This window comes from Paramormyrops kingsleyae, chromosome 4, assembly GCF_048594095.1.
Source record: "Paramormyrops kingsleyae isolate MSU_618 chromosome 4, PKINGS_0.4, whole genome shotgun sequence".
Lineage (NCBI taxonomy): Eukaryota > Metazoa > Chordata > Actinopteri > Osteoglossiformes > Mormyridae > Paramormyrops > Paramormyrops kingsleyae.
Genome location: NC_132800.1, coordinates 12475477 through 12494008, shown reverse-complemented (window position 1 = coordinate 12494008; position 18532 = coordinate 12475477). Strand labels below are relative to the sequence as shown.

The 18532-nt window shown below is 42.8% G+C and overlaps 2 protein-coding genes across 3 annotated transcripts in view; both read left to right on the top strand.

Annotated features, from left to right (window-relative positions):
- LOC140588728 (uncharacterized) overlaps positions 1 to 18532 on the top strand; it is a 462332-nt gene that overhangs the window by 401925 nt on the left and 41875 nt on the right. The window lies entirely within an intron of this gene.
- LOC111846089 (CD276 antigen-like) overlaps positions 10823 to 18532 on the top strand; it is a 19310-nt gene continuing 11600 nt past the window's right edge. For both annotated transcript variants that reach the window (XM_072710692.1, XM_072710691.1), the window contains exons 1-6: positions 10823 to 11030; positions 11266 to 11610; positions 12680 to 13027; positions 14131 to 14232; positions 14576 to 14671; positions 16443 to 16535. In XM_072710692.1, coding sequence (XP_072566793.1) covers positions 10970 to 11030; positions 11266 to 11610; positions 12680 to 13027; positions 14131 to 14232; positions 14576 to 14671; positions 16443 to 16535 — 1045 coding nt within the window. In that variant the 5' untranslated portion in view covers positions 10823 to 10969. The remainder of the gene's footprint in view (positions 11031 to 11265; positions 11611 to 12679; positions 13028 to 14130; positions 14233 to 14575; positions 14672 to 16442; positions 16536 to 18532) is intronic.

Below are 18532 nucleotides of genomic sequence, written 5' to 3'. Positions count from 1 at the left end.
AAACAGCTAGAGCGATGGCTGAGGACTGTAGATCTGTGGACTTCAGACCCAAATATTGACTGGGCATACTCTCTGTCGAGCACCATATGAAGTATTGCATTTTCTGCCTTAGCATCGAACTCGTCTAGCCCCACTTCACTCATACGTACCTTCATTATCCCCATCAAATCTGCTGTTACTGCTGTGCAGGAATCCATCTTCCTTCTGATTTCAGTAGAAGTTGTCGACTGAGATCGTATGTTTTCATAAACATTTTTCACTTGGGTCTCCAGCCCTTCAACAGCATCCATCATGTCACCTATGTCTTGATCAGAACACTCATCCTTAAGTTTGGTACGTGTAGCTTTCACTTGTTCCTTCCAGCTTTCATATAGTTTAATGAATTTGCTCTCCTTCTGAGAGGTCTCTTGTTGCTTAAACTCTGACATTTTGGATGTTAACTTTCTATCTCTGGAGGACTTCCTAATATCGACTCTTGAGATAGTTGGCGAAAGCTCCCTTGAAGTTGTTTCAATTTCTTTTGGTGATTCAACTTGCAATTTTTGGGGGGAACCAACACTGTACATGTTTTAGAAAATTTACTTTAGCTATTATCAAATTATTCCTATATACATAACCCTTTGCAATATATAATGGTCAGTACAATGCAAGTCTTAACATGTAATAACAGCTTACTTAAATAAACCCATTGTTGCACTACCTATAAAGTAGCTTTAAAAAAAAAACTAATAAACATTCAAACCAAGATTAAAGAAGGGCATCGATTACACTATCGTAATAGATCATAGATCAGTTACCCTTTAAACCCAGTTACCTTTATCAATAACAAACGGAAAGACTTTTTTTTTTTTTTTACACTGTACTAATGTCCATAACCTTGCAGATGTAGTACAGTCAAACCTGACGCCGTCTGCAGTGTCGCACTCTTATGCCTGAAGACCTCAAATGAGAAGCCAGTCACTGCACTCCGACGAGAAATCGCTGTCTTCACCCATACACCGAATCTAGCGATCCCGCTTTCTTCTCCGCCGTCATCCGGCTACACTGACGAACGTGGTTCGTTCTCTCTTATCCCGAACATGCGCCGCTCCTTTTGGAACTCTCAGCCATGTTGGCGGTACGTTTTCACTGTAGCTACACGGGTCCAATTAAACAATGGCCACGCTTCATACAGATGTCTTTGAGGGTTTATTTGTATCTCTCTCTCTCTCCTCTCAGCAGACACCGTGAAAACTATAACAAAATTAAGACAAAAATTTACATCACAGTCCATACAAGTCTCTTCCTTAGCAGCCCCGTCACAAACACGCAAGCTCGTCCAAAATACATCACACTCACAATTAACCGAAACAAAGATACATCGTTCATATAAATACACACTTAATTATAATCACATACAACACAAAAAATTTAACAATTACCGTGTGCGCCTCTTGGACCACATGCAGAGTTAAATCCCTTTCAGCACTGCGCAACTACCTCTTCCCCAGTGCCACCGCGCCAAAAACCATGCCAAACGTCAGTCATGTGACCCATTACGCTTTGCGTCAATTTACATAGAATTTTTAATTATTCAATAAACATATTTTAAATAAATTGTAAAGATCACAACAGATTTAGGTATCTCAATTTATAACAAAAATGAACTTTCAGAACACACTGTCATTGGGACAGTTACATCTGGTGATAGTCAAAGGCGATAGACCATCCCTGATGGGAAGAAACTGAAAAAGCTTGAAAGCTTTAAAATCGACTGGAGGAGCATTTTCAGAGTTGATAAAGAACCAAATCAACCAAACAGAGTTACAAGCGGTGCTAAAGCGCCACTTAGTGGTTATTTTCTGAGAATGCAGGTGCTATGGAGGATTTTGAGGCAACAGCTGGAATGCAACCAAGTGCACAGCCAATATTTTCTAAGGCCCGCCCCATGCCATATTCTCTGAAAGATGCTTAAGACCATCTTAGACCAGCTGAAACCAGCTAAGACCAGTCACCAGCATAAATTGGACAGTACTCAGCTGCTTTGAATATACATGCATGTCCTGTATTTTCACATATGGACGGTAATAACAATGCAGCACAGCAGGCAGTAAGTTACTGTTGTGTCAGTTAAGCCTCCATTCCGTCACGCCCAGTCTGGTCACATCCCGCCTCGCCTGAATTCCTGCACACCTGACACTGATGGACGTGTCAGACCGGTTTGTCTGTATCAGCACTTTGTTTTCATTAACCTCTCCTTCACGTCTGGCGTTTCTCTGCCATATGGAGATTTCATTTTCAGTTTTCCAGTCCTGCATCACATACCTCTGTACCAGTGACAGTACTGGGTCTTTCACTGTCCACACTGATTTGCTTTGCCATCACTGGAGAATCTGACAGTCTATACAGCAGAGACACAGTGTCAGGTGGTAGGTATGTGTCAGGGGTCTCTGAAGCGGGAGATGATGTAATGCAGGGTAGGTATGAGTCAGGGGTCTCTGAAGCGGGAGATGATGTAATGCAGGGTAGGTATGCGTCAGGGGTCTCTGAAGCGGGAGATGATGTAATGCAGGGTAGGTATGCGTCAGGGGTCTCTGAAGCGGGAGATGATGTAATGCAGGGTAGGTATGTGTCAGGGGTCTCTGAAGCGGGAGATGATGTAATGCAGGGTAGGTGTGTGTCAGGGGTCTCTGAAGCGGGAGATGATGTAATGCAGGGTAGGTGTGTGTCAGGGGTCTCTGAAGCGGGAGATGATGTAATGCAGGGTAGGTGTGTGTCAGGGGTCTCTGAAGAGGGAGATGATGTAATGCAGGGTAGGTATGTGTCAGGGGTCTCTGAAGCGGGAGATGATGTAATGCAGGGTAGGTGTGTGTCAGGGGTCTCTGAAGCGGGAGATGATGTAATGAAGGGTAGGTGTGTGTCAGGGGTCTCTGAAGCGGGAGATGATTCAAGATTCAAGATTCAAAGCGTTTATTATCATATGTACAGAAAAAGTAGTATTTCTCAGTACAATGAAATTCTTACTTTGCTGTCCACTCACAAATGCCAGGTTAAATTAAATTACAAGTACAAAGAGCATACTTGAGAAAAATGGTGCAAAAAGAGCTTAAAGTGCAAAGTGACCTGTTGTGCAAATGAGGTAGGTCATGATATGCAAAGTGATCTGTTATGTAAATGAGGTAGGTCGTCTATTTAGGAGTCTGATTGTAGTGGGGAAGAAAGAGTTGTTTAGCCGGGATGTTCTAGATTTCACACTTCTGAACCTTCGTCCCGAGGGCAGGAGTGTGAACAGTCCGTGTTGGGGGTGTGTCGGGTCTTTGAGGATGGAGGCAGCTCTCCTCAGTGCTCTGCGATGGTAAATGCTCTGCAAAGAGGGCAGTGGAGTCCTAATGATCTTCTCCGCAGTTGTTATCACTCTCTGCAGGCGTTTGCGGTCCATAGCAGTTGTGCTGCCATACCATGCGGTGATACAGCTGGTCAGTGTGCTCTCCACAATGCAGCTGTAGAAATTGCTGAGGATCTTGCGTGACATGCCAAACTTCCTCAGCCTCCTCAGGAAATACAGCCGCTGTTGAGCTTTCTTGACCAGCTGTGTGGTGTTCAGTGTCCAGGTGAGGTCCTCACAGATGTAGATGCCCAGGTATTTAAAGCTGCTCACCCTCTCCACTTCAAGCTCCCGGATAAACAGTGGCAGGCGGGGGGTCCTCGTCTTCCCCATGTCCACTATCATTTCCTTTGTTTTGTCAGTGTTGAGGGTGAGGTTATTGTCCTCACACCATGATACCAGGCCGGCCACCTCTCTCCTGTAAGCCGTTTCGTCCCCTCCAGTGATGCGACCGATCACTGCAGTGTCATCCGCGAACTTCAGGATGATGTTGTCCTTACTGGTGACGACACAGTCGTGGGTAAACAGGGTGTAGAGGATGGGGCTGTGGACACAGCCCTGCGGGACGCCAGTGTTTGTAATAATGCTGGCTGAAGTCCTGTTGCCAATCCTGACAGATTGAGGTCTGCCAGTCAAAAAGTCCTGTAGCCAGTCACAGAGGGTGGGGTGCAGGCCGAGCGTGGTCAGTTTGTGGGTGAGTTTGTGGGGTATGACTGTGTTAAAGGCAGAGCTGTAATCAACAAAAAGTACCCTAATGTAGGAGTCTTTGTTTTCCAGGTGGGAGAGGAAGTAATGAAGGACAGCAGCGATAGCGTCTGATATGGACCTATTAGGCTGGTAGGCATACTGCAGAGGGTCCAGAGTGTCTGGGATGTTGCTCTGGATGTAGGCCAGCACCACTCTCTCAAAACATTTTGCAATGATAGGAGTGAGTGCAACTGGTCTATAGTCATTTAGGCAAGTGGCTGGGCTTTTCTTGGGGAGGGGGACAATGGTTGTTGTCTTGAAGCATGTGGGAACGGTGCTCTGGCTGAGGGAAAGATTAAAAATGGAGGTGAGAACATCAGCCAGCTCATTAACACATGCTTTAAGGGCCCGTCCAGGAATGTTGTCTGGTCCTGTTGCTTTGCGGGGGTTGATTCTTCTCAGGGCTCTGCATACTTGGTCTGTTGTAAGTACTGGGGGGGAGGATTGGGTGATCTGGAGGTTCTGGGAGGTCTGGTTCCGAAGAGTCTGAGAAGTCTGGCAGGTCTTGGAGGTCTGGGAGGTCTCAAAACGAGTATAGAACACATTGAGGTCATCCAGCAGGCTGCCTGCAGAACTGATGGTGCTGGTAGTGGCCTTATACTCTGTGATGTGCTGCAGGCCTTGCCACATCCTCCCGGGGTCAGCAGAAGAGTAGAAGCCATCCAGCTTCTCTCTGTACTGCCTCTTAGCCTCTGTGATTGCTTTCCGCAGTCTGTACTTCGCAGCTTTGTACTCCGTCTCATTGCCTGATCTGAATGCAAGAGAGCGAGCGCGCAGCATATGTCGTACCTGACTGTTAATCCAGGGCTTCTGATTGGGGAACTTCCTCACTTGTGTGGTGGGCACGATATTGTCAACACAAAAGCTGATGTACCCAGTCACGCACTCAGCATAGTCCTGTATGTTAATAGAACAGTCCTCCATAGTGGCTGCAGTTTCAAACACATCCCAGTCTGTCTGGGCAAAACAGTCCTGCAGGATGCTCTCAGTCTCTGAGCTCCAGCGTGTAACAGGTTTGATGACAGGGTTTGATTGTTTCAGCTTCTGTCTGTAAGCTGGGTACATAAACAGAGAGATGTGGTCTGACTGTCCAAATGCAGGGTAGGTGTGTGTCAGGGGTCTCTGAAGAGGGAGATGATGTAATGCAGGGTAGGTGTGTGTCAGGGGTCTCTGAAGCGGGAGATGATGTAATGCAGGGTAGGTATGTGTCAGGGGTCTCTGAAGCGGGAGATGATGTAATGCAGGGTAGGTATGTGTCAGGGGTCTCTGAAGCGGGAGATGATGTAATGCAGGGTAGGTATGTGTCAGGGGTCTCTGAAGCGGGAGATGATGTAATGCAGGGTAGGTGTGTGTCAGGGGTCTCTGAAGCGGGAGATGATGTAATGCAGGGTAGGTGTGTGTCAGGGGTCTCTGAAGCGGGAGATGATGTAATGCAGGGTAGGTGTGTGTCAGGGGTCTCTGAAGCGGGAGATGATGTAATGCAGGGTAGGTATGTGTCAGGGGTCTCTGAAGCGGGAGATGATGTAATGCAGGGTAGGTATGAGTCAGGGGTCTCTGAAGCGGGAGATGATGTAATGCAGGGTAGGTGTGTGTCAGGGGTCTCTGAAGCGGGAGATGATGTAATGCGGGGTAGGTATGTGTCAGGGGTCTCTGAAGCAGGAGATGATGTAATGCAGGGTAGGTATGAGTCAGGGGTCTCTGAAGCAGGAGATGATGTAATGCGGGGCAGGTATGTGTCAGGGGTCTCTGAAGGGGGAGATGATGTAATGCAGCACATTTGCTTGTTCACACCCTGCCTTGTACATTATGTAGACCTGGTTTGCAGACAAGGTTACACTCAGTACTCTGTTGTTGCAGAGGCCATGGGTAAGATACCTTTGGGTTATGGTCTATGTAGACTGTCAGAAGCTGTCTGTACATGTACTTGCATGTAATAATAGAAGTGTTTCACCCTAAATACGACTGCTAGTCTTTCTCTGCTGCCGTAAGTGTGAGAGAAACATTTCTCACCAGCTTTTCTGTTCCATCCTCCATGAGTTGTGACAAACGCTCACCCGTCAGAAAGCCTGCCAGGGAACTTAGCTATTTAGTTCATTTTCCTACCCGCTCAGTGTGGATGGGAACAATGTTGGCGGAATGTTAACACGCTGCACTTAGTTCACTTACTTGATGTTGTATGTAAATGAATATGAGTAACTGTAACTACTGTTGTTACTTTGCAGTCTCGTTTATGCTGCTTATAGGACTGCAACTGCTTTATTTCTCCATTGAACAACACTGCATGCATTTTCTTATCGGAGCTGTATGGTAGTAAGTTTGCTATGTTAATACGATAATGTAACAATCATCTGTAATTGTGTTCACTTGTACCTGTTACTTTTGTTTGTTTCCTTTTCGTTTAAGCTTTATTCCTGCTGTATCTTTGTAATCTGAAAGCCACTTTGCCACATATGTGATTCGATATCAAATCAAAAAACTTAATTTGTCCCCAAGGGGCAATTTGAGGCACGTAGAGCAGTGTTGCACAGACACAGAACCTGGCATTAAGGAAATAGAACAAATTTTATATATATATATATATATATATATATATACAGCGGGGAAAATTAGTATTGAACGCGTCAACATTTTTCTCAGTAAATATATTTCTAAAGGATCTATTGACATGAAATTTACACCATATGTTGGTAACAACCCAAGTAATCAACACATACAAAGAAATCAAAACAAATAAGTACATAGATTAAGTTATGTGTAATAAAGTGAAATGACACAGGGAATAAGTATTGAACACATGAAGAACAGGAGGTGCAAAAATGCAGGGAAAGCCAAGAAACCAGCTGAAATCTGTCAGTATTTAGAAAGAAATCCTGTCCCCTATCAGTGCAAATTAATATCTGCTGGTTTAGTCCTAATTGATGGCTTATAAAAAGGTTTCTTATTACCAAGGTGTCACACAAGAAGCATTTCATGATGGGTAAAAGCAAAGAGCTCACTCAAGACCTTCGCAACCTGATTGCTGTAAACCATACCGATGGCATCGGTTACAGACGTATTTCTAAACTTCTGAATGCTCCAGTGAGCACCGTTGGGCCCATAATCCGGAAGTGGAAAGAACATCAATTCACCATTAACCGGCCACGACCAGGTGCTCCTCGCAAAATTTCTGACAGAGGAGTCAAAAGAATAATCAAAAGAGCCAAGGACCAATCATGGAGAGCTTCAGAAAGACCTGGAATTAGCAAGTGCAGTTGTTTCAAAGAAAACAATAAGTAATGCACTCAGTCACCATGGCCTCTATGCAGGCTCATCGTGCAAGACTCCACTGCTGAAGAAAAAGCATATTGAAGCTTGTTTAAAGTTTGCCGCACAACATCTGGACGAACCAATGAAATGCTGGGAGAATATAGTCCGGTCAGATGAGACAAAATTAAACTCTTTGTATGTTAATAGCACACACCATGTTTGGAGGAGAAATGTCACTGCGCATCACCCCAAAAACACCATCCCAACAGGGAAGTTTGGGGGTGGGAACATCATGGTTTCGGGCTGTTTTTCAGCGAATGATACTAGTAGACTTATAACTGAAGGAAGGATGAATGGAGAAATGTAGCGAGACATTCAGGGTCCCAAAGGGGAAACAAGGGTGGACATTTCAGCAAGACAATGATCCCAAACACGCAGCCAAGGTAGCTCTCAATCGGTTTCAGAGAAAGAAATTAAGCTGCTAGAATGGCCCAGTCAGTCACAAGACTTGAATCCAGTTGAAAATCTATGGAAAGAACTAAAGATTTCCTCTGTGTATACTCTTTTAACACTAGATGGCACTAAACTAGAAAGGGTAAACTCTTACAAATACTGTATCTTGGAATCTGGCTTGATGACAAGCTGTCATTTGGAGTCCATATAGAAAGTATATTGAAAAAGCTTTGTCCTAAATTAGGTTTTTATTATCGTTTGAAAAAATGCTTTCCTTGTACTGCCAGAAAGCGATTAGTACTGAGCACTTTCCTATCAATATTAGATTATGGTGATATAATATACATGCATGCATCCACAGCCCATCTGAAAAAGCTGGACGTTGTTTATCATTCTGCTTTGAGATTTGTAACTGGTGCTGCAGCAAGAACACATCACTGTGATCTTTATGACATGGTGCAATGGACATCATTACAGCTTAGAAGGAAATCTCACTGCTTAGTATTTATTGCAAAGGCTTTAATGGGTAAACTACCTCAGTACATGTGTAATCTACTGAAACTTCACACTAATACTTACAGTACGCGTTCATCAGTAAAACTCCTCCTTTGTTCTTCAATAACTCGGACAGAGCTATAGGCAAATCCGCTTTTTGTTCATATGCACCACGAGTGGAATTCATTACAAAACATTCTAAATTTGGACTTCCTACCCTCTCTAAATGTTTTCAAAAATCTTTTAAAATCAGTTCTTATACAACAGTGCCATTGTTTTTCATAATTTGTAGCCCATATATTTATATATATATATAATTATTTTATTCTTTCTTTCTCTTCTCCTTGTCCATAACTCTCTCTGCCTTTTTTGACAATTGGAATTTCCATGTATTTTAGTTTGATAGTCTGTGTTTATTGTATTGTATTCATTGGTATGTTTGTATGTCTTTAGGTGTTAATATTACATGTTCTATGTGTATGTTGTTTGTTTATGTTGGAACTTTTGTAACTTATTGCTGCCACCTTGGCCAGGACTCCCTGGAAGAAGAGATAATGTATCTCAATGGGACATTCCTGGTAAAACAAAGGATAAATAAAATATATCAAGATTTGAAGACCGTTTGTGTGGAAGAACAGGCCAAAATCACACTTGAGCAATACATGCGACTAGTTTCTCTATACAGGAGGCGTCTTAAAGCTGTCATTACCAACAAAGGCTTTTCTTACTAAGTATTAAATACATTTCAGTAAGCGTGTTCAATACTTATTCCCTGTGTCATTTCACTTTATTTCACATAACTTAATCTATGTACTTATTTGTTTTGATTTCTTTGTATGTGTGCATTACTTGGGTTGTTACCAACATCGTGTTTAAATTTCATGTCAATAGATCCTTTAGAAATATATTTACTGAGAAAAATGTTGATGCGTTCAATACTTATTTTCCCCGCTGTATGCATCCAACAGTAAGAAAGATACTGGAGGCAGGTCCTCAAATTCTAATTTATCATTTTCTTTTGTTAGTGTGATAGTAAATAACTCCTTGTGACTTGCCATAAACTAAATATGATCCTTTGTAGCACATTTTACACAAGTTATTGGATACTGAGCTCATAAATATCACAAAAAAATAGTTGAAAAATTATATGATATATATGCATAACAAGAACTCATAATTAACCTGTAACTACTCATTAAATATGAAATTATGGCCAAAAATTTTAACAAAGTGATATAAAATTACGCAATTTGCTCAGTTATCTGAGCCAGCAAAAATGGCTGAAACTAGTCAATAAGGAACCAACTGAATTAATGTGTGTGAGTCAGACGAAGAATGTGACAGTACAGCATTTGTAAAAACCTGAAAAGCACCGTCTGGAAACTTGTGTCACGGTGTGTCATGGCGCAGGTGGGAAAAGGAGGCGACGATCCACCAATGGCTCTGAGACAATGCAGGGGTCAAAACAGCAAAACGGGGAAAAGAACTAACTATCTATACAATACAATTCCTTCAAAACACCATACTTCACGGTATAATGTATGGACAGTGTGACGGTATGAAAAATTAAACACGATTATGACTAAGATTAACTTTATTGATCCCAGGGAGAAATTACTGTCCAAGCATATACTGTAGTTACACAGTCTAAACCGAAGGCACATGTAAAACTGTCATTAATATTTCAATTTCTTCGAATGATAAATGTGTAATATTATATAAAAATTAGAATTAGGTTAAAAAGACCTAAAATCAAAACAAGAACAAGCTCAGAAACTGCAACCGTCAACTCAATGGAATTATAAGCGACTTCAGGAAAAAAGCCCAAGTCGCTTATATTATGTGGATTTGGCAGCAATGTTTCCGGTATTTTCCCCCAAGCTGTACCTGATCCGTGGGCGCGCTGCTCAATAAATACGCTGTAAATCAATCAATAATGGATCCCTACGGCAATCCTTCATTTAAAGAGAGTGAAAGGGACACGGCAAGGGCCAGTTTCAGTGTAGAGGCAACTGAGAAATACTGATAACTACTGCACACAGATTGTTTCATCGAGAAAGAAAGTATGCACAGTGATTTTAATAAATTTTCAAGGATATTTGTGATACAAGCTTAAATGGTGGAGTCCATTACCAATTTTCCTTTTTATATACTAAATCTACGAAGGACATTCTTAGTTTTTCACGATATCAATCAGTCACCTAACCGGACTAACGCGACTTGCATCATTCCAGCTCCGAACTGAAACCCGGTGTTCTGTCGATATATGCTGCCTTGTCGAAAAATGCTACCGTAGTGCTAATCGATAGCCCTAACCCTAACCCTAACTCTTACCCTAACCCTAACCCCCCCAAACCCCTAAAACCCTTACCTTAACCCTAACCCTAATCCCAAAACAGTGGAACTGCACATGCGCAGAAAGGCTCGATAGCACGTCTCGATAGATAGTATTTTATGACAGAACACCTGCCGTGCGATCCGCCCCCAGGTGCGCTGGGCGTGTTTCGGCTCCAGGCTTAAAGCGAAAGCGAAGGTCCGGTCAAGAAGACGGCATTTGGGCTGACCAGAGCGTATATATGGTTATAATATATGGTGAAGTTTGCCTGTCGTATGGAAACGGTTCTTTGAGTAAGAAAAGGAGGAATCAGCACTTCATAGGCGGAGATGAAGATGAAATGTCTCTGCGTTATTTTGGTTCTGTTGAAGTTCGTCATTAACACTGTTGGTACGTACAGTATTGGACAAAAATAAGTCCCATGTTTTGGCGTTTTACCTGTCTGGTTTAAGAAATATGATTAAGATGACCTTAAGAACAGGACTTTGTTTTTGGTGTACTGAGTTAATTAAAAGTCATTTCTTGCCAAATTCTCAAGTAACTGATTTGTAATTCATGAGTTCTGCTCTTTTTTTTTATGCTTTATGCCATGACTTTGGGGTATCTTACTGTATTCCCCTGGTAGGTTTCCTGCTGCACGGCTCTGCTGATCCTCTCACTGCCCGGCTGGGAGGAGCTGTACTGCTGCCCTGCTTTGCCGACAGACCCCTGCCTTTGGAGGGGCTGCAGGTGGAGTGGAGAAGGACTGACACAGACACCATCGTGCACCTATTCCTGGGGGGTCAGAGCAGACCTGAATCGCAGGGGGATGCCTACAGGGGCAGAGCCCACTTACTCCCTCAGGAAATCCCCAAAGGCAACTTCTCTCTGCTGCTGGAGGATGTGAGGACTGCAGATACAGGAGTGTATGAGTGTGTGGTTTACAGAGAGCAGGAGCGTCGTGAAACACGGGTGCGAATACAGGAAGTAGGTAAGAGCCCTTCTGTGTCACGACCAAAGACACATGGCATTGTATCATTATTACTTATGTCTGGAGTTTTTCATTCTGTTGGTGTATCTGGTGGGAAATTTAGCTGCTTTGTAGAAATTAAAATTCACTTGGTTGTACTTTGTAAATGTTTTATTTAGGGCTGTCAAAATTAACGGGTTAATGCGGATTAATCCATCATCATGATTAATCTGATTAAAATTTTTAACGCAATTAACCCATCTGCAGCGCAGAATCAGCAGAAGGGAAAGTTGTAGCTTTATCCTGTTTAAGCACTACTTCTCATTTGTGACTCATTAAATCGGTCGCACATACTATACCGTCCAACTTATCTGTGGACGTGTTGCTATGGAGTTTTATACGTAAAGCACCGCGTGTAATGTGTTATCAAGTGATATTGCTAACAATGGCAATTAACCGGGCTAGAATTGGATTTCACAATTAGTTGGATTATTTGTCAGATTTATGGTAGTTCGTGCTAATTGTAAGCGAACAAAGATAAAGACCATTTAAACTGAGGTACCTTAAATCCGACAAGATGTCCGGCTAAGCAAAAAATCTTGCTTTTTGATATGAGTCCATGGTATTGCACTTCTGTGGCAGATGGAATACATCCGACTCATGTTCAAGATGTTCAATAAACATGTTAAGTGCATATATATTCATTTTTTCTTGAGTCTGTTTGCTCATGCAAAATGAAATGCGATTAATATAGATTAAAAATGAATGATATTTAATCATGATTAATCGAAATTAATCCACAGCAACCCTGTGATTAATCTGATTAAAAATTTTAATCGTTTGACAGCACTAGTTTTATTTGTTCTTTGGTGTAAAGTTCTTCTGACATTAAATTTTCAAACAAAAATGACTTGAAATAAATTTCTATCAGCTTCCATATTCCTAAGTGGCAAATTTAAAAAAAGTGATGGATTTTAAAATGAAATCAGCCCAATATATCTGAGTTTCGTCCGTAACCAGGAGGGGAAAACACAGCACTGACAGGCTGCCAGGTTGCCAGGTTGTGTGAACCTTCCTGCTCTTGTTCCAGGTCGGCTGGTGGTGACGGGTGCAGACGAGCCGGTCTATGCACATGCTGGGGCGGATGTGACTCTCAGCTGCTCTGTGGGGACCCATGTCAGTGTGACAGAGCTTCAGGTGACATGGATAAAGACAGACGGTGACATCTTGGTGCTGCTGTACGCTGATGGAGAGATCAGACCAGTGATTGAGGATAAGAATTATGCTGGAAGAGCTGAATTCTTTGCTGCAGAAATTTCCAAAGGAGACTTCTCAATGAGACTGAGGGAATTCAGGACTGAAGACGAAGGAGAGTTTATGTGTGAAGTCCACACAGATGCTGATTCTGCCAGTACGACTGCCAGGATAGTAGCACTGGGTGAGTCACTGGAAGGACTGGTTTTAATATGCATTCCATCATAGTTTGTGTGATTAAATCACATATCCTTACTCCTGATGGTCAGTGGTTCTGCGGTAGACTGATCTTTATCCACATGCCCTAGTCTAACTGGGTTTACTCTGCTAGTGTAACAGTAGAAAAGGTCAAATTTAGTCCATTTATACTGTAAGTCAGGAAAAATATTCTTATATTATATCATTCTTGTATTTTTTTTTACAAAATATATGTCACATTAGAAACAACCATTAATTTTGAGTAAAACATTCATTTCAAGTAGTTATGTTGAATCCCAAATTATAAAGAGCTGTACTGAGTTTTTAAATATTCGATGACAATCTCATTGCATTTTAATTAGTAACACCTTTGCAATAACAAAACACCAAGTATTTGTCTTTAGTATCTCTTTGGGGGTGGGGGGTGCAGTGACTACAATTGCAATTAATAGCAAAATGGCAAGAACAGAACTGATTGAGTCATTCAAAAAAAAAAAATGACTTAATAAAAACTGTGTGGAAGACGTGCAGAAATGTTAAACATCAGATGTCAGTGGACGTCTGTTATGAAACCAATAATTTGCAATGTCTTTACAGAATTAAGCAAGTGTCCCAACACTTTGTGAGATCACTGTATGCATAATGTAATGAATGAATGAATATTCTATTTAGTGCATAGCTCATATTTAATTTGGTTGGTGTAGTGTGATGCATAATTATGGCTGCATTATTATTTAATAATCATTTAGGATCGACAGAGCAAGAGAGTGTCACTGGAAACAAAGCAGTAATAACCATGTATTCTTATTAATTGCGCTTGACATTGTTTGTAAATAATGAAATTCTATGCAAAATGTGTACATTTATCAAAACCATATATGGGAATATGAAAAATCTAACATTTTAATATGTAGTTTTAAGGTGGAACAACAGTTAATAATCCCACACCTGTGGAAAAAGATTTAATCCTAAATTTCTGCTCCAGTTTGTGAGGCTAACTGGTGGGTCGGACGTGCGGATTATGCTGCAGCATGAATACCAGCCTGTCTGAGAAAATGATTAATGGAATGTAATTCTGACCTTTTTTAGAGTATTCATCCCTGTTTTGGTTGAATCTGTGGCTGTGCATCGCTGTCACACCTGTAGTCCTACTTACTGGTGCTTTATCCGTCTGGCATTTTGTGAAGGAAAGTAAGTAATTTTGAAATATATTGTTTTAATCCAAACTTTGTAAAACGTGTCAAACTGTGAAGCGTCTGTCATTTCTAGCCATTTCAGTTCATCCATAGTTGGCACCACTTATCCTGTTGAGGTCATCTCAGCAGACATGGGGTATCAGACAGGACTGTATCTACACGCATGTCATTGAAATTCTCCTAAAAATAATGCAGGGGCTGACAGTCTGTACTGCTTGTCTGTAGGGGAGGATACAGCAGAATGACCAACTGAGGACGGCTGTAGATCATTAAACTTTGCATGAACCATCATCTAATGGTAATTTAATGTTACATTTGGTTGTACTTTCTGTCTATAGGTAAAAGCAGACAGGCTGTGTTGTGTCACTGGTCACATGTCATAGCTCCACCAATCATGACGTCCTCAGCATTCATCCTGTGGGGTCTAACTGCAGGTGGGTCCATTTCATGTGGTTTATACATTTTTGTTTTTTGATAATTGTAAAGAATGCTTTGAAAGCTGACAGATTTTAATTATTTGTGTCCTGTTAGTGAATAATAATAATTGATACTTTCATTAATCCCCATGTGGAAATGATCTTTTACGAAAACAAGAATATTTTTTCTAGGGCAAACACATCAAAAGTTATTAGCCAAAATGCATTTTTTGCTTATTTCAGTATAGTCATCAAATGGCATTATTTTTTTTTACTTCCTCAAAATTGGGACGCGAGTCCATGTACCAAGTTTGGTTTTGATAAAGCAAAGCATTACTGAGATATGACCTCACTTCCTGTTTGGTGGCTTTGCCATCGAAATTCATCGACGGTGGCCATATAGTGAAATTCTTTGAATACCTTTGGGTCAGATTTCTATGCAGATGGTATTTACCAAATTTGGTGGTGACAGGATCAGTGAACTAGAAGTAGTTGTGGGCGTCAGAACCACAATATGGAACCTAGATGCATTTACCCTCATTATACTGCCCCCTGGTGGTTGAATTGGATGCATTTTTGTGTGTTTGTCCTCACGTTAATGTCTAATACCCAACCTGAAAATTTTGAGTCATTTACTGACGATGTAGGCTATAGAGGCAGTTTATTTTTTGTAGCGCCCCCTGTTTGTGTATCTGCATCAAACTTGATCTGAATAAATTACTGAAGGTTCATCCCATTTTGACAGTGATTCATAGCAAGTAACGTAAATTTACATGGAAAAACAGAAAAACAAACCGAAATAGGAATCTTGTTGAAAGCCAAAATTAAAAAAAGTCAAAATAAAAAAAAAGGTGCAAAATTATTATTGCAGTGGTCGGGCCAAGGATTACATTAACACCAATTAATTGTTTCTGATTGAAAAATCCAGTGACAAGTGTCTAAAAGTAGGTTTTGCAAACTTTGCAAAACAGCAAATAAATAAATAAATAAATAAATAACCATTAGCAGAATTTGTGCATGTACACAGTTCAGGAGTTACAAACCAAAATGTGTTGTGTATTATTATAGCACCCCTAGTGGTTGACATTGGTCATTTTCTCCATGGCCCTAGACCTCAATGTGATATAGCTACCCTGCAAATTTTACAGCTGTTTGGACTGTAGAATGACCTTTTACACAATTTAGAAAATAATAATAAAAACAATCAGGGCAAAAGCATTAGGGATATGGCAGCTACCTGTTGGAACCCCCCAATAATAATAATAATAATAATCATCATAATTAATAATTATTATGATTATTATTATTATTACTCCTGAATCATGATGGCCAAAACGATACTTCATGAACCATTTCCTGTATTTTCTTACCCCACTAGATGGTGCTCTCTGTTCAAAAAAGGACTCAAAGCATGCCCCCATCCAAACCAAGAGCAACTTATAGTGGGGTCAGAAAAGACAGCAAATGGTTCATGAAGCCTCGTTTTGGCCATCACTACTCCCAACTCACCGCAATCGACAAGTTAGCTAATTTAGCACGTTTGGTTGAAGCGATTAATAGTCAATTCTGGTGAGACTTAGAACCATAGGAGTTGTTTATGATATAATGTATTATTGTTATTTGTCATTTATTTGTCAATCTGCGACCTGCAAATAAACCTGCAGAACAATCCCTCAGTGTCATCTGGTGTGACTGGTGTTTCCAGGAAGACTGGGATCCAATCTGCGACCTGCAAATAAACCTGCTGAACGATCCCTCAGTGTCATCTTGTGTGACTGGTGTTTTTCAGGATCCACAGGAGAGGCTGTAACTTGTGCTGTCGTCAGTCTGCTCAGTGTCCTGCTGTTGTTTAATATGGCTCCGTATCGAGGATTATTAACAGGTATGTTTTCTTATTTCTAATGTTCTGCTTCCGATGTACAGTGTGTATATATATATATATATATATATATATATATATATATATATTAGGAAAATAATAATAAAAACAATCAAGGCAAAAGCATTAGGGATGTGGCAGCTACCTGTTGGAACCCCCCAATAATAATAATAATAATCATAATTATTATTACCCAGGTGGGCCCACCACCCGTAGGGGGAATGTCAGGGGTTCGGTGCTTTGTGGATCGGGTGGCGGCCAAGGGAGGCCCTGGCGGTCCGATCCCCGGCTGACAAAACTGGCTTTCGGGACATGGAATGTCACCTCTCTGGTGGGGAAGGAGCCTGAGCTTGTGCGTGAGGTTGAGAGGTATCGACTAGATATAGTTGGGCTCACCTCAACACATAGATTGGGTTCTGGAACCAATCTCCTGGAGAGGGGCTGGACGCTCTTTTACTCTGGAGTCTGGGGTGGGGCTATTGGTGGCCCCACAGCTCGGTGAATTAACAACGGAGTTTACCCCGGTGAACGAGAGGGCTGTTTCCCTGCGCCTTCGGGTCGGGGATAGGTCTCTGACTGTCATCTGCGCTTATGCGCCGAATGTCAGTTCGGAGTACCCGGCCTTCTTGGATTCCCTTAGCGGTATGCTATTTGGTGTGCCGCGGGGGGATTCCATCGTTTTGCTGGGGGAATTCAACACTCACGTGGGCAATGACAGTGTGACCTGGAAGGGGGTGATTGGGAGGAACGGCCTTCCTGATCTGAATCCGAGTGGTGTTCAGTTATTGGACTTCTGTGCAATGCATGGTTTGTCCATAATGAACACCATGTTCGAGCATAAGGGTGTCCATAAGTGGACATGGTACGAACATGCCCGGGGCTACAGGTCGATGATCGATTTTATAATCGTATCATCTGATCTGCGGCCTTCCGTCTTGGACACTAGGGTAAAGAGAGGGGCAGAGCTGTCAGCTGATCACCACCTGGTGATGGGTTGGCTCAGGTGGCGGGGGAGGAAGCCGGTCAGACCTGGTAGACCCAAGCGCATAGTGAGGGTATGCTGGGAACGTCTGGCAGAGGCTCCTGTTCCCTGGAGCTTTAACTCGTGCCTCCGGCAGAATTCCAACTGCATGCCGGGGGAGGTTGGGGACATTGAGTCTGAATGGACACTGTTCCGGACCTCCATTGTGGAAGCGGCCGTACAGAGCTGTGGTCGGTGCCAGTCGTGGCGGTAACCCCCGTACCCGATGGTGAGGGGGGCCGTGAAGCTGAAGAAGGAGGCTTACAGTACCGGGAATTATTAGCCCGGGGGTCTCCGGAGGCAGCTGGCGGGTACCGGCGGGCCAGACGGAACGCAGCTCAGGTGGTCGCAGAAGCAAAAACCCGGGCGTGGGAGGAGTTCGGTGAGGCCATGGAAAGTGACTTTCGGTCGGCCTCAAAAAGGTTCTGGCAAACCATCCGGAGTATCAGGAGGGGGAAGCAGCTCCTGGTTCCTACTATTTATAATGGGGGGGGGGGGGGGGGGGTGCTGTTGACCTCATCTGGGGACATCACCCGGAGGTGGAAGTACTTTGAGGACCTCCTCAACCCTGCCTCAGATACATCTACGCACACTGCCTTTGAGACATCTGAGGGCACAGAGCCCGAGGGTGCTGGGGGGGGCTTGCCCATCACTGGGGCTGAGGTGCCGGGCCCCGGGGGTGGACGAGATCCGCCCGGAGTACCTGAAGGCTCTGGATGTTGTGGGGCTGTCGTGGCTGACACGCCTTCTCAACAGTGCATGGAGGTCAGGGACGGTGCCACTGGATTGGCAGACCGGGGTGGTGGTCCCCTTATTTAAGAAAGGGGACCGGAGGGTGTGTTCCAACTACAGGGGGATCACACTTCTCAGCCTCCCTGGGAAAGTCTATTCCGGGGTACTGGAGAGGAGGGTGAGATCGATAGTCGAATCTCGGATTCAGGAGGAACAATGCGGTTTTCGTCCTTGTCGTGGAACACTG